Source organism: Chiloscyllium plagiosum, chromosome 21 (genome assembly GCF_004010195.1).
Source record: "Chiloscyllium plagiosum isolate BGI_BamShark_2017 chromosome 21, ASM401019v2, whole genome shotgun sequence".
NCBI lineage: Eukaryota > Metazoa > Chordata > Chondrichthyes > Orectolobiformes > Hemiscylliidae > Chiloscyllium > Chiloscyllium plagiosum.
This window is the reverse complement of record NC_057730.1, coordinates 48,453,931-48,471,180: the sequence shown is the minus strand read 5'-3', so window position 1 is coordinate 48,471,180 and position 17,250 is coordinate 48,453,931. Positions and strand designations below refer to the sequence as shown.

General features: G+C 41.0%; 1 protein-coding gene across 2 annotated transcripts in view; it reads left to right on the top strand.

Moving 5' to 3' along the window:
• The window catches only part of grin2aa (glutamate receptor, ionotropic, N-methyl D-aspartate 2A, a), a 170,983-nt gene that overhangs the window by 123,000 nt on the left and 30,733 nt on the right, over nt 1-17,250 (top strand). For both annotated transcript variants that reach the window (XM_043712001.1, XM_043711999.1), the window contains exon 9: nt 7,338-7,525. In XM_043712001.1, the coding sequence (XP_043567936.1) occupies nt 7,338-7,525 (188 nt within the window). The remainder of the gene's footprint in view (nt 1-7,337; nt 7,526-17,250) is intronic.

Genomic DNA, 17,250 nt, shown 5'->3' with positions numbered 1-17,250 from the left:
ATGTCTGATCCAATTTCATCTTGAAGAAAGTGCTGTATCATTTTGCTAAAAACATCCCAAGCTTTTGATTTACTTCTATCTGAGGAACAGTAAAAATGAGAATCATCTGCAGTAAATGGGCCTCTACTGTAAAGCAGCAGCAGATTGACTGATAAGTTCTGAATGCATTGAAATGTTTAGTGAGAGCCCTTTTTAATATACCAGCAATAATTTGGACATATTGGTTGTAAAATTAAGTTGACCCTCTAGCATGGCATCTTATTTGTTTCAGCATATATTCTACATTCTGGAAGATTAAGTTAAACTTATTAAGATCATTAATAAGATCATAGTATTGCTATAATGTGGAAAGAGGCCATTTGGCCCATTGGGTCAGCACCAACCCTCCAAACGGCATCCTACATAGACCTAGGCTCCAACTCTATCCCTGTTACCCTTTTAATCCACCTAGATGGCACATCATAGAATTATAGTATCCCTACAATGTGGCCTGTTGAGTCCACACCAACCCTTCAAACAGCATCCCACCCTGACCCATTCTCCTACCCTATACCTGTAACCCTGTAGTTCCTATGGCCAATTCAGCCAACCCACACATTATTTGACACTACAGCCAATCCACCTAAGCTCTACATCCGTGGACTGTGGGAGGAAACCAGAGTACTCAGAGAAAACCTGTGTAGACACGAGAAGTGTGTGCAAACTCCACACAGTCACCCAAGGCTGGAATTGAACCCGAGTTCCTGGCACTCTGAGGCAGCAGTGTGAACCACTGAGGCACTCTGCCACCTTAGTGATGCCAGTGATGCCAGTGATGCTAGAGTGATGGACATAGACCCTGGAGTAGGTTGCTGAATCCTTTGTTTCTGTTCTGCCATTCAATTTGATGGCAGTAATGTATATCTTAACTCATTTGATCTAACTATGAATATTCTTGCCTTACAGAAATCTGTCAATCTCAGTTTTGAAGTTTACAATTGACCGCAAACTCAACAGCCTTTTGCGAAACTTTTTTTTTGGGATGGAAAATTATTCCCAGATTTCCCCAATTTTTTGTGTGATAATGTCCTTCCTGATTTCACCCTCAATAGTCTAATTTTAAAGTTATCCCACTGTATTCTGGGTCCCACTGATATGCATAATATTTAGATTCATACCTGTATAGAGGGGAAAATAATAATCACAATTCTGAATGCGAAATAAAACATGAAAATGGGTTGTTAAACATTGAGAACAGCGGAAGGATGCTTCTCACCAGCAATCTTTCATCTGTTTGGTAGCTGGCCTATATTGGAGGAAAAACTAATTAAAGTCAGCGGTGGATTTGGCAATCACATTAACTGCAGGCTTGAATAAACCAACATCTAATTTATCAAATTCTGGTTCTCTGGGTGCTGAGGCCTTGAAATCTTTTAAAACAGCGATCACAACAATGCATTAAAAAGTTACAATATTTTCAGACCACTGTTTTATGACTTTGCTTTTCATTTCCAGCAGAATAATATTTCCTAATCCATTTAAGAACAGAATCTTGCTGTGCATGTCACTTTCCAACTTCACAGAATTCTGTAGATGTTTTGAAAAATTTTTAAAATATCATTGGGGCACAACGGGCCCAGTGATTGTTTGTGTGCCATGGAGCGGTAAACACAGCAACCACAGAATGACAGCTTCCCTTTATATTATGCTTCCAACTTATTAACATTCCCTAAAGTCTTTGACAGAAGCAGCATCAGAATTTGGTACCGAGCCTCATGAGGAAATGTTAATGCTATTCAAGGGCTTCAGGGCTCTAGAACAACTTTGCAATTATGTCACAGCGCTGTGCATCACTGAGCATAAATAGCACAGTGGAGGAGGAGGTAGTGAGTGTGTTGGTTAGTGGTTGGTTGAAGTCTAGCGGCGTAATAGATTAATTAGAAGAGAGAAGCACATATAGAGAACAACCTTAACTAATGTCACTAAGTGTCAGCGGGATATCTATGATCACCATGAATAGCAGGATTTAGTGTTAATATTATAATAAATCATGTGATTTGGAAGTCCATGCCTGAAGATAGTTCTTGCCTTCTGCTAAACCGGTCTGTCTTGAACTCAAACACGTTAAGTGGCATCATGCTACATTCAAGCTTTAAGAAGTGATTTAAAGGAGAAGAGATGGACAGATTTTGGAATACACAATGAGTGGAATCATTTGTCCAAAATGTTTCTCGTCCCATTTAAAACATGATGCTGTCAAGGTGGACATTTTTTAACCTTTGTCTGGACTTTTCTGAGGGATGGAGATAGGGAAACAGTCTTGCCATCTCCCCAAGTTTGGATAAGGATTTCCCTATGTAATATTAAAGGGACTATTCCCAATTTGTTTCCCATCATTAATTCCTTAGCAATCTCCTGAGCAATAAACTGTTACATTTATTTCTCATTTCTTGATTAAGATAAATTTTAAAAAACCATGTTCATTCTACTAAAATCACACAATCCCAACAGCTATCTGACTGCTGGGCTTACTTTAAGGAGAAAGTGAGGACTGCAGATGCTGGAGATCAGAGTTGAGAGTGTGGTGCTGGAAAAGCACAGCAGGTCAGGCAGCATCCGAGGAGCAGGAGAATCTTGCTTTACTTTACTTTAACTTTACTTAAGAGTAAAAGAGTAATTCAGCTGTTTTAGGCAACAATTGTAGACATTGTCCTGAAAATTACTAAGGACTTCAAAACTTGCTCCTCTCAATTTCTTAGCATTCAAGTACCCACATTATTGATTTGGTAACCAGCACATAGTACACTATAGGTGCTAAGTAACAGGGGCAGAAAATGTTGTAACTACTCAGAAAATCTGCAGGATCCAACGCAAGAAAAGTGAAAGCAAAAAGTGCTGAAGAAGCGTCAATAGGTCTGGCAACTTCCGAGGACAGAGAAACAGTATTTACATGAACAAAAGCAGAGAATTCTGGAAAATCCAACATGTCTGGCAGCATTTGCAGTGAGCAAAAAGTGTTAACATTTCAAATCCAGTGACCCTTTGCGAGAACACTGATCATGTTAACTCTGTTTCTCGCCCCACAGATGATGAGTTCTTCGGCTTTTCTTGTGTTAATTTCAGATCCCTCCTGTCTAAAGTATTTTGCTTTAATTTGAAACAAAAAGAAAGTTTGCTTGATAAAGATGATCACCACCCTGTCCAATCAATGATATTGATATCTAGAAAGACATCAGAACAAGTAATTTCAAGTAATTGTTCAACTTAATGTAACTAACTTACAAGTCATTTTTCGACTTTGCTAAGTTTTCATGGTTTACAGATGTTTCCGAAGTTATAGGCCTCTCTGATTGTCTCTTACTCAGGTTACATTTTATTAGGAAACACTTCACCACATCTCACTTTACCTTTGTCTCAGCTTGTCTCCTTATGGCTCTGTTTTCTTAAAATAATTCTCCTGTTCTTTATTTTGAACTGTAATTTCTGTCAAGTATTGTAAAATATGATTAGTTCTTAATGGTGAAAAGCAGCCTGCCAATGTGGACCTGAACGTCCTTATTGTGTATGAAGTGGTATTTAATTTTGTTAACCAGGTGGACTATTAATGTAAAGAAGGCAAAGAGTACATCTTCATCCTACCAAAATCAGAAAGCAATACCAAATGGTATAGAACCGAATGTCAGAGTAAAAAAGTTTTCCCCTTTACTCCCTGCTAGTAATAGCCATTTAAGTGGAGTCATTGACTGTCATTCTGTTCCCTCAGTCTTCTTCCTAGTAGGTTTAATAGGTGGGTGTGACAGTGCAAAAGGAGAAGGGCACAGCAATAAGAATAGCAAATCAGGGAATGGTACAAAATGAAATTGACTGAGTCAGAAAAGGGACGATTTTAAGGCCCCAGCAAACCCTGATTTCCTAAAAAACTCAGAGAATGCTTGTTTATCTCTGAAATTAATGATCCACTAAATTAACAGCCCACGAATGAAATCAAGAGGAATGCCTGGGTGAAAACATGCAATTTCCGAGTTCATTTGTTGGTGAGCCATTAATTACCAAGAGAAACAGTCATTCTCCCAATTTTCACTGGAAGGAATATTGCCTCTATCGTACCACATAGGAAAAAAAACACATCAGTGACTACATATCAATAATTTCTCTAATGAGGTTTGTTCAACAAATTGCCTGACATTAGTACAATCAGTAAGGAATGTATTTTCATTTGTTTTGGTTTCACATACCTAATTACAGATTTCAGTATTCATATAACATATGATGCTTAATATTTTCCTCTAAAGACCAAAATATAATCAGTTTATTTTATATTCCAGAACTCATTTCAATTTTTATCTATCAGGGAAGTAATCATATTTTTGTTTTATTTCCACAAATTATAGAATAACAGTACATAAACTTGACATAAACATATTACTTTATCCTGACCACGATACGCAATGGCTTTCAACCGAATGCTACCTGATAAACAAAGACAATTGCCAATAATTACACTCAGTTCAGTTCTTGTCAAGTCCTTGGGATTTTCTTTCAAACAAATCAACAATTAGCTCAACCATTCCTTGTTAACTCCTCAGGAGTTTGATGTAAGATCTGTCTTTGTCAGACCAAAGTCTATTGCTTGACCAATACCTTCCCATCCTATTGTCACAGCTATAATGTAGTTCCTTGGTCCAGGTACCAATTACTCTTCAATGCCCCTTCCACCAGTATGAGATAAACTGAATACACAGGGCCTCAGCACAACTAGGCTTACATTCATTAATAGGGAAGAGATAAAGTTTGGTGACATAATTCAAAATGATTAATACAATGAAAGCGTAAATAACCTGTTGGCTTGGAATGTGTGAGAGAGAGAGTGTGTGTGTGTGTATGTGAATGGGAGTGTGTATGTGTGAGTGTACATATGTGTGTGTCTGTGTGGGAGTGGGAGTGTGCATGTGTCTGTGTCTGTGTGGGAGTGTGTGAGTGTGCATGTGTGAGTGTGCATGTATGTGTGTGGGGGTGTGTGTGTACGTGTGTGTGTGTGAGTATGTGTGTGAGAGTGGGAGTGAGAGTGTGCATGTGCGGGAATGGGAGTGTGTATGTGTGAGTGTACATATGTGTGTGTCTGTGTGGGAGTGGGAGTGTGCATGTGTCTGTGTCTGTGTGGGAGTGTGTGTGTGAGTGTGCATGTGTGTGTGAGAGTGGGAGTGTGCGTGTGTGAGTGTGCATGTTAGTGTGCATGTGTGTGCGTGTATGTGTTTGGGTGGGGAGTGTGTGTGGGAGTGTGTGTGTGTGTGTGTAAGTGTAATGGGCAGTACATAGAAGGTATCCCATGTCGGTATTTAAGAAACAAATGGGAAATAAAACTACCTTTGTAGGAAACAATCTTTCAACATTAGATAGATTGGCATACAGTAACACGGCTGAGTACAACAAAGCTGCTGGCTTCTTTGTACTGGCAGCTCTGAATGGATGGGATTTTCACCCCTGGGTTTTTGATTGCCACAAAATATGGCAAGCCTTTTTGAATAAAGATGATGCAGTGCTCCTACTGATGTCCAACTGAAGGCAGAAACTGCTGTCGTCTCCGCAGGATTCTACCCCTAGCTATGGTAGGAATTCAGAGTTAAGGCTGCATTTGAAACCTCTTGATGCACTTTAAATCTTTTCATTTCCCCATTAGTCCCCTGTGCATGAGAAGTCACAGCAAGTGTAGTTTTCAGGTGCAGTGGTTTTAGAGAACACTGGAGAATTCAACCAAAGTACACTAATGCAAAGCAATCTCCAGTTCAAAATGGTATTAACAATATTTATTTTTATACATTACTTTAATATTACATAATAAACTTCTTTAATATAACATATCACTCCAATCTTATATTGTTATTTGTTAAGTAGCAAAGCTAATTATTATTACAACAACCCTATCGCAATTGACATTGGTGCAACACTTTCAACATTTCATGGAGCAACAGAGAGGTCGAGTTGATTGAAGGAGCTTCTCTGAAGCAAAGGCTGAGGGGATGGCAGATACAAAAGTGTTTCTATAAAGATAAGAAACCATGAGGAGATAAATTGAGACAAAGTTGAAGTTCTTACAGCAGTGCATATTTAAATTAGTGGTGATAAGATGGATATAATATTTTGCGTTTAGAAAAATTGGCACGAAAAAATGTGACACTAGTCAGGAGGTTCCAAAGGCTGAAAGATTGAAACAGTGAATCAGATTTTTCTGTGGATGGTTTTCATGACCAGCTGTTACAACATAGGATGAAGGTTGGTGGAATCTGCTCAAGGTTCTAAAGGCTGTGAAAGAATGTGAGACAGAGAAGGTGTTTTCATTCGTGGACAAGACCAGACCCAGGGCAGACGTAAGGTATTCACTAATAAATCCAGTGTAGAATTAAGAAAAAAAAGCTTCTTTACGCGGAAAATGTTTTGAACATGGAAACTTCTACCACAAGAAGAGTTAAGACAATTAACATAGGTGCATTCAAAGAGAATCTGGAGAAGCACACAAGGAAGTAAATTATGGAGGAATATGTTGAGGAATTAGGTGAAGAGGGTTAAGAAGAGAATCATGTGGAGCATAAATGCTGGCATGAACCTGTGGACCAAATTGGTTGTTTCCATGCTGTGGCTGCTGTGCCATCCGAGTCATTATTTGACAGGTACAAGAACAGGCCACAGTGAGTCATTCTTATGAAGTTACCAGTGACTGACTAGAATACCTCAGAGTAATGACAATTAATATTAAATTTGGATATCACCATGTGGCAAATCACAACCATTTCACAGCATGTTCCTGATAAGTCATTAATCATCACTTTGTTTATTTTGGTTACTTAGTGTCTGAAACTGATTTAAAATGACCATAATGCCAGTATTGGATGCCCTCAAATCTCCACTGTGTAATGAGATTTTCAAAGCAATGTGAATGCTACGCAAATGCTTCCAAGGATAAACTTTATAAAAAGGTATCTGACTGAAGCATGCTGTCCCTTGTGTGAAGTTCCACAATGTATGATTAAATAAAGAACATCACTCCATCAACATAATCCAGCATTGTGAAGAAACTACTGCAATAATCTTATAGGCACTTTGATAATTTTGCAAACACAAGTAGAACGGGGAGAAGGCAGTAGATGGGCACCTGACAAAAGATGGGCCGAATGGTCTCCTTCTATGCTGTATTGGTTCAGTGACTCTGAGAATGTGACCCGCCAGAGCTTAATAATGCCCCATTTGCAAGTTCAGCTGGGTTTTTTTCTGAAATGTGCAGTGTTTACTTGCCGTGGGAAACCTATGAAAAATCCTGTAAATCTGGCAGTGCTGTTTCAGTAATGTTATTTGTTTTATTTTAGAAAGTTGGATGCATTCATATATGACGCGGCGGTGCTCAATTACATGGCAGGACGGGATGAAGGCTGCAAACTCGTAACAATCGGCAGTGGATATGTCTTTTCGACCACTGGTTACGGAATAGCTTTGCAGAAAAGCTCACCTTGGAAACGTCAGATTGACCTGGCTCTCCTGCAGTTTGTTGGTGATGGTATGGATACCTTACCTTATTCATGAGCTCACGAGTTCTTGTTGGATATTCACACTTAACTTCTTGTTAAATTCACACTCTCTCCACCCCCCCGCCCCCCCCCCCCCCCCCCCCCCAGCATGCAGCTCCTGTTGCTTAAATAAGAAGATTCTTTACAGCACAAGTTGTGAGATTCAAAACCAAGAGTGCAATGCCATTCCTGTCGTAAACCAAACTAAGAATTTTTGGTGAAAACATTTAGCGCAGAGGTGTGTCGAAGCGACAGGAAAATGGGTGGCACGGTGGCTCAGTGGTTAGCACTGCTGCCTCACAGCGCCAGGGACCCACATTTCGTTCCACCTTCAGGCATCTGTCCGTGTGGAGTTTGCACACCCTCCTTACGTCTATGTGGGTTTTCTCCCACAATCCAAAGAAACAGGGGGTGGTGGTGGAGGGTTGTTTTTCAGATTGGAGGCCTGTGACCAGTGGAGTGCCACAAGGATTGGTGCTGGGTCCTCTACTTTTTGTCATTTATGTAAATGATTTGGATCCGAGCATAAGAGGTACAGTTAGTAAGTTTGCAGATGACACCAAAATTGGAGGTGTAATGGACAGCGAAGAGGGTTACATCAGATTACAACAGGATCTTGACCAGATGGGCCAATGGGCTGAGAAGTGGCAGATGGAGTTTAATTCAGATAAATGCGAGGTGCTGCACTTTGTGAAAGCAAATCTTAGCAGGAATTATACACTTAATGGTAAGGTCCTAGGGAGTGTTGCTGAACAAAGAGACCTTGGAGTGCAGGTTCATAGCTCCTTGAAAGTGGAGTCGCAGATAGACAGGATAGTAAAGAAGGCTTTTGGTATGCTTTCCTTTATTGGTCAGAGTATTGAGTACAGGAATTGGGAGGTCATGTTGCGGCTGTACAGAACATTAGTTAGGCCACTGTTGGAATATTGTGCGCAATTTTGGTCTCCTTCCTATAGGAAAGATGTTGTGAAACTTGAAAGGGTTCAGAAAAGATTTACAAGGATGTTGCCAGGGTTGGAGGATTTGAGCTACAGGGAAATGCTGAACAGGCTGGGGCTCTTTTCCCTGGAGCTTCGGGGGCTGAAGGGTGACCTTATAGAGGATTACAAAATTATGAGGGGCATGGATAGGATAAGTAGGCAAAGCCTTTTCCTTGGGGCCGGGAAGTCCAGAACTAGAGGGCATAGGTTTAGGGTGAGAGGGGAAAGATATAAAAGAGACCTACGGGGCAACTTTTTCACACAGAGAGTGGTACGTGTATGGAATGAGCTGCCAGAGGAAGTGGTGGAGGCTGGTACAATTGCAACATTTAAGAGGCATTTGGATGGGTATATGAATAGGAAGGGTTTGGAGAGATATGGGCCCGGTGCTGGCAGGTGGGACTAGATTGGGTTGGGATAACTGGTCGACATGGACGGGTTGGACCGAAGGGTTTGTTTCCATGCTGTACATCTCTCTGACTCTATGTGCAGATTAAATGGATTTGCCTTGAGAAATGCAGGGTTACAGGGATTGGGTTGGATGCTCTTAGGAGGGTTGGTGTGGACTTGATGAGCCAAGTGGCCAGATTCCACACTGTTTAGGGATTCTGTGATTCAGACATGAAGATATTTGATAGATTAGTAAAATGGTGCACAGTTGTGGCAGTTTGAATCTCTTTCCTTTTTATATCCTGTCTTTTAAATGGGGTTGTGTTTCCTCATTTTCTGTGTTTCACTATCCCCTCTCTTTGACTTACTCTGACAGTTGCGAGTTTGCATCCGGATTGAGGGTGAAAAGGCTTGAAATGTAAACCCTCCCGAATTCCCCTCTGTGTACGTGCTTCCTCACTTGCTGAATGTTTTCAGCTTTTTCTAGTTCTTTTTAACCAGATTTCTAGTATTCTCAGTAACATAGCCTGCCACCAAAATGTACCAATTCCTCCAACTCTAATGCATATCATCTCCACATTGTGGTACTGTACAGCTGTGTCACAATTAAGGTCTGAGCTGTTTTCAAGATTAAATAAATAGAATGTGAAATATTTTGGAGGATAAATTGATTCTTCTCGACTTACTGTTTATGCCATATTGAACTTTTTTTATAGGCATTGATTTATGGGCTGAAGGGACCAGGAGCTGAATTTTAATCAGACACATGATCATTTGAGTTGATTTAGATTAGACTGGCAAATTCTTTCAGGATAGTGGTGTTGTGCATCTAGTTGGGAGAATATTTTCACTGGGCTGGCATGATAGAGGTTTATATGTCTCAGTGTAGCATGAGATTCTGATGGAAGAAATTGTAAGAAAATAAGTGCCTGATGGTTTTTTTTTAAATCAAAATGTAACCGTCTCTTAGTTCAACAATTTTTTGCAGCCAATTTCATGTGAGTAAAGCTTTGCAAATAGGGGCTGGATTACAGGGAGGTGGTGACACAGTGGCGAGCCACACTGGACTGATAATTCATGAACGAGGAGAAAGTGAGGACTGCAGATGCTGGCGATCAGAGCTGAAAATGTGTTGCTGGAAAAGCGCAGCAGGTCAGGCAGCATCCAGGGGACAGGAGAATCGACGTTTGTCCAGCAGGCTAAGATAAAAGGTAGGGAGGAGGGACTTGGGGGAGGGGCGTCGGAAATGTGATAGGTGGTCCAAAGACCTGCATATCCTTGGTGGAGTGGGAGGGGGAGTTGAAGTATTGAGCCACAGGGTGGCTCATAATTCATGAACCACAGGCTAATCTGCTGGAGGCATGGTCTCAAAATCCGTCATGGCAGACGGTAAAATTTAAATTCAATAGAAATCTGGAATTAAAAAGTTAAAAATCACAACACCAAGTCATAGTCCAAAAGGTTTAATAGCTTTCGGAGCCTGGTATTGTGTGATTTTTAACTTTGTACACCCCAGTCTAATACCGGCATCTCTAAATCATGGAATTAAAAAGATAGTCTCATGGTGAGCATGTAATCATTGTTTACAAAAACACATCTAGCTCACTCATGTCCTTTAGGGATCAAAATCTGCCATCCTTACCTGGTCTGGTCAACACGTGACTCCAGACACACAGCAAAGGGTAACAAATATGGGTTCAGCCAGCAATACCCACATCCCATGAATGAATAAAAACAAAGATCGAACTTGTTTCTCAAAGAAGTGGCTCTTTCTAAAATGGGTGGGGGAGTTAATAAATGAGTGTGTATAATCGAGATGAAGCATTTCTCTGAGGTATCCTACCAAGCCTTGCTGAATGTGCAGAGACACTCTTTTCCAAGAACATGAAATGTAGAACAGCACAGTTCAGGAACAGACCCTTCAGCACACTATGTTTGTCCCAACCATGATGCTATTCAAAATTAATACCACTGACCCGCACATAGTCCTAATGCCTCTACCCCTTGCCTTTTCATGTTTCTGAACTCTTGCCATCATATTTGTTTCTACTACCTTCCCTGGAAATACATTCCAGGGACCTACTACCCTCTGCATAACAAAAACTTGCCTCACATATCTCACTTTAAATTGATGAACCCTACTATTTGACATTTCCTCATGGTAGACTGGTTAGCAAGGTTAGATCACAGGGAGAACTACCCATTTAGACACAGAACTAGCTCAAAGGTAGTAGACAGAGGGTGATGGTGGAGGGTTGCTTTTCAGACTGGAGGTCTGTGACCAGTGGAGTGCCGCAAGGATCAGTGCTGGGTCCACTGCTTTTCGTCATTTATGTAAATGATGTGGATGTGAACATAGGAGGTATATTTAGTAGGTTTGCAGATGACACCAAAGTTGGAGGCGTAGTGGACAGCGAAGAAGGTTACCCCAGAGGACAGTGAGATCTTGATCAGATGGGCCAATGGGCTGAGGAGTGGCAGATGGAGTTTCGTTTAAATACATGTGAGGTGCTGCATTTTGGAAAAGCAAATCTTAGCAAGACTTAAACACTTAATAGTAATGTCCTAGGGAGTATTGCTGAACAAAGAGACTGCTGTGCACGTTCATAGTGCTTTGAAAGTGGAGTCACAGGTAGATTGGATAGTGAAGAAGGCATTTGGTATGCTTTCTTTTATTGGTCAGTGAATTGAGTACAGGAGTTGGGAGGTCATGTTGTGGCTGTACAAGCAATTGGTCAGGACACTTTTGGAATACTATGTTCATTTCTGCTGTCCCTGCTATAGGAAGGATGTTGTGAAACTTGAAATGATTTAGAAAAGATTTACAAGGATGTTGCCAGGATTGGAGGGTTTGATCTATAGGGAGAGGCTGAACAGGCGAAAGCTATTTAGCCTGAAACGTCGGAGGCTGAGGAGTGGCTTTACAGAGGTTTATAAAATCATGAGGGTCATGCATAAGGTAAACAGACAAGGTCTTTTCCCTGGGGTAAGGGAATCCAAAACTAGAGGGCATAGGTTTAGGGTCAGAGGGGAAAGATATAAAAAGGACCTAAGGGGCAATGTTTTCATGCAGCTGATGGTGTGAGCATGGAATGAGCTGCCAAGGGAAGTGGTGGAGGCTGGTACAATTACAGCATTTAAAAGGCATCTGGATGGGTATATGAATAGGAAGGGTTTAGAGGGAAATGGGCCACATGCCACCAAATGGGACTAGATTAATTTAGGATATCTGGTCAGCATGGGTGAGTTGGACCGAAGGGTCTGTTTCTATGCTGTACATCTCTATGACTCTATCCCCATTCTTGGAAAAGGACTCTGACTATCCACCCTATCCATGCTTGTCATAATTGTAAATACTTCTATCAGGTCACCCTTCAGCCTTTAATGCTGTAGAGAAAATAATCCAAGTTTGTCTAACTTCTTCTTATAGCTAATGCACTCCAATCCAGGCAACATCCTGGTAAAACCTTTACTGCACCCTCTCCAAAACCTCCACATCCTTCCTGTAGTGTGGTTACTACACAATATTCCAGACATATTCAGATGCTGCCTGATCTGCTGTGCTTTTCCAGCACCACACTAATGCTAACTAAAGTTTTATACAGCTGCAACGTAACTTGCCACTCCAAAAGCTTGAACACATGCACCAGCAAGTTCAGGAACAGCTTTTTTCTGGCTGTTATTAGATTGATGAATGGACTCTCTAACTTCAAATAATGCTGATCTTGCAAATATTGATCTTGCCTCATGTGCACCCTAAACAACGTAATCTGTATGCCTCTGTCTAAACTTTTTATTCACCCTATCATCTGTATTTCCTTGCTTACTATGATCTGCGTGCACTGCTTGCAAACAAAGATTTTGACTGTACTTAGATACACATGACAATAAATAAATCAAAGCAAATCATATCAGATCAAATTTTATATTCAATACCTTTACAAATGAAGGCAAGTAAACCATATGCCTTCCTTACCACTTGCACCACACGATCCCTCTGTATACCAATGTTCTTGCCACTTACTGTGTACTTTCCTCTTGCATTGAACCTTCCAAAATTCATCACCTCACTTGTATCCATTAAACTCTACCTGCCATTTTTCCACGCAACTTTCCAACTTTGACAATATTCCTCACTATACACAAATCCACAATATTTCCTCTCATCAACAAACTTACTATTCAGACCACCTACATTTTCATCTCAATCATTTATATATAGAACATAGAACATAGAACAGTACAGCACAGAACAGGCCCTTCAGCCCACAATGTTGTGCCGACCATTGATCCTCATGTAAGGTAAACCTAATGTATGAACCCTCAAATTTCTGTGACCATATGCATGTCCAGCAGTCTCTTAAATATCCCCAATGACCTCGCTGCCACAACTGCTGCTGGCAACACACTTCATGTTCTCACAACTCTCTGCGTAAAGAACCCGCCTCTGACATCCCCTTTATACTTTCCGCCAAACAGCTTAAAACTATGACCCCTCATGTTAACAATTTCTGCCCTGTGAAAAAGTCTATGGCTATCAACTCTATCTCTGCCTCTCATTATCTTGTACATCTCAATTAGGTCCCCTCTCTTCCTTCTTTTTTCCAATGAAAAAAGTCCGAGCTCAAAATATATATTACAAACACTGACCCTTGTGAAACTCCACTGGTCATAGGCTTCCAGTTAGAAAAACACCCTTCCACAACCACCATATGTCTTCTATGACCAAGCCAATTTTATATCCAAATTACCAACTCACTTGGAGCCCCATGTGACCTAATCTTCTGACCCAGCCCACCATGAGGCACCTTGTCAAATGCTTTGGGAAAGTCTACATGGATAATATCCGCTGCCCTACCCTTATCAATCACTTTCCTCACTTCTTCAAAACACTCAATCAAATTTATAAGACAAAGCCTCCCCTGCACAAAGCCATGCTGACTATCTATAATAAGTCCATTCTTTTCTAATTGTAGTTAAATCCAGTCCATAAGAATTGTCTCCAATAATTTCCCTACCACTATGTAAGCTCACTGGCCTACAAATTCTTGTATTATCCCTGTTGGCCTTTTCAAACAAGTAAGCAACATTGGCTATTCTGCCTGTGTCTAAAGAGGAGACAAATATTTCTGTCAAAGCCCCAGAAATCTCCTTCTTTGCCTTTCATATTATCCTGGGATAGATCCCATCAGGCTCTGGTAACTTATCTACATTAATGTTTGTTAAGATACACAACATCGCCACCTTCTTAACATTGACATCCCCTAGAATACATACGTATCCCTCCCCAATCTTATCATCCAGGTCTTTCTCCTTGGTGAATACCAATGCAAAGTACTCATTAAGGACCTCATCCATTTGCACTGGCTCCATGGGTAAATTCTCTCCTTTGTCCTTGAGTAGACTTACCCTTTCCCTAGTGACTCTCTTGCTCTTCCTGTATGTATAAATGTCTTCAGATTCTTCTTAATCCTAACTGCCATTTCATTGCCCCTTCTAGTCTTCCCAATTCCTAATTCCTTCTTTAAGTTCTAAGGGGGATATCCAAGCACCCAAGTCATGGTCATGTCACAAAGACTGCTCCTTTTTAGAAAGAGCATGTGTGTGTAATCACCTGGTCTAATGGAGTCTAGTGGAACCAAACTGTGTAACTCTTGATATCAATTATTTTTTTGGTTAGGACAAGGGTGGTGGGGGAGAGTTGGCAAAGCTTACACACACAATGTACTTGCATCCCTCTTTAAATATTGTGGACAATAATGCATTGTATTTGTTTGTCTCCATATTGAACCCCAATCTATTACCATTTAAACCTTACCTTGAAGATTCATTGTTATTCAGTAAAGGTATTGAGGATTTGGATCAAAGGTGGGTCTACTGAGTTTGGGTATGGGTCAACAATAACTTAGTAAAATAGGTTAGTCAACTAAATGGTCAACTCTTGTTCCTTTGTCCAGGGTTTCATTTGCTCTCAGGAGGCGGTCTGGACAATAAAATCACAAAGAGTTGAGTCAGAGTGGCTCCGAAAAGTGGTCCTGCCATCCGTGTGTTTTCCCAGGGCCAGCACCAGATGAGTCGAGGCTGCCCACTCCAAGCTATACTTTAATAAGCTAAGGCTCAACTAGTTGCCATTTTATGCTGCTTCTCGCAAAACTGCAGTGGCAGGGTGAACGTCCACCCAGTGGGAGGTTGTCAGCTAATTGGAAGCAATCGGCTTCCTTACAGCAACCCTGGAGGGATAGCAATTTGGGGGGAAGTGAATGTGGGGTGGATTTGGGCAAAGTGAACAGACAACAATGGCACATTGACGGGTACATACATTGAAAGGCAGCCTCTGCACTATCAATGTTAGGTCAGCATAACAGACAAGTACAGCAGCTATATAAACTGGGATAGGGTTAGGCCCATGCTATCAACAGACACCACTTCTAGGACGACATTTAGATTGTCTTGGTTAACTTTTGAACATTGCCTTTTATAACGAATTGAAAATTCCCAAGTATGAGATGTGATAATCCACTTGCTTGCTTGGTTCCTTCATTCATGCTCATGTTCAGAAACATTTACAATCACAGCTTTGTGAGCTTCCTAACATAGCATCTTGATGACAATGCTGATTATCAGTTCTTTTCTTTAAGAAAGTATTTGTCACAAATGTCACTTATTAAAATTTATAGAGGTTCACAGAATAAAACAGACACTCTCTCGTTCCCTGTTTCCTTCAGACAAAAAGAACTGTGGGAACAATTTTTTTCCTCTTCTATATAATCAGAGCTCTGTTATACATGGTTCTTGCTGTCAGTGAGGTTGCTGTATATGGTCCCTGCCATCATTTACATTCCCCTGTGGTCTTGGTGCTGAGCCTGACTTTTTCTGTAAAACTGACTGGGGTTCTGTAACACAGGAAAAGGTTGAGACAATGTTAAACTGTGAAAGTGAGGCTAGAGGATTTTATTCATGTGATGAGAGACAGAATTCTGAAATCCTGTCGTGCTGATTCACACAGATGTATCAACTGCCAAAATAGAATATATTACTTCGAAGTTCCTCCACTGAAACAGGCCATTCAGCCCAAATAATCTGAGCTGGTGTGAGCTCATGTGAGCCTTCTGCTAACCCATTCCATCCAGCCCTATTTCTCTGCTCCTTTCTCCTTCCTGCATTTATCTAGCTTCTCATTCTATCAGTGAATTGTGGACATAGCCCACAAGAACACATTTCAGGTATGTGGAGCATTTAGCCCGCCGCTTAACTGGAATGGAGGAATGTTGATTTCAGATGCAAACAGAGGACTTTGCTTCATGGGTGGATTTGACATCGACCGACTGGATTGATTGGATTTGCAGAGCAATTACTCACATTCAATAACAGTGTGAGACAGTTAGGCAAGCTGCTGGTTGCACTTTTGTTTGTTCACTTGTGGGACATGGGTGTCTCTGGCTGGCCAGTAATTATTGTCCGTCTCTAACTGCTCTTGAACTGAGTGGCTTGCTAGGCCATTTCAGAGGGCAGTTGAGATTCAACCACATTGCTGTGGGTCTGAAGTCACATGTAGAACATAGAACATAGAACATAGAAGAATACAGCGCAGTACAGCCCCTTTGGCCCTCGATGTTGCGCCGATCCAAGCCCACCAATGATCCGAAGTTCATCCAACTCCAGCTCCAGTTCCCTAACACGGTAGGCCAGACCAAGTGAGGATAGCAAATTTCCTTCCATGCAGGACATTAATGTGTCAGATGGGTTTTTCTAACAATTGGCAATGGTTTCATGGCCATCAGAAGATTCTTAATTTTAAAAAAAATATTGAATTCAAATTCCATTATCTGCCATGACGGGATTTGAACTGGGATCCCCAGAACATTAGCAGAATTCCTGGATTATTAGTCTAGCAACAATACCACAAGACCATCACCTCCTCTCCCCCTTGCACGTATACCTATGTCCATATCTGAATATGTGAGTGTCTGAATACGTGTGTGTGTCTGAATGTGTGTATGTGCATGTGTGTATGTGCGTGTGTGTGTGTGTGTAGTCCTCCATCAAAATACAATTCAAATAACAGATAACAAGGAAGTCATGTGTCTGTAGTGGTTACCTCTACAAACTAAGGTTTTCAAGGCATTGAACTTGATGTCAAGAATGGGTTCTGATTATTGTGAAAGTACAGTTGAAGTAGCTTTATATTTTCAAAAAAATAGAGTCATAGAGTCATAGAGATGTACAGCATGGAAACAGACCCTTCGGTTCAACCCGTCCATGCTGACCAGATATCCCAACCCAATCTAGTCCCACCTGCCAGCACCCGGCCCATATCCCTCCAAACCCTTCCTATTCATATACCC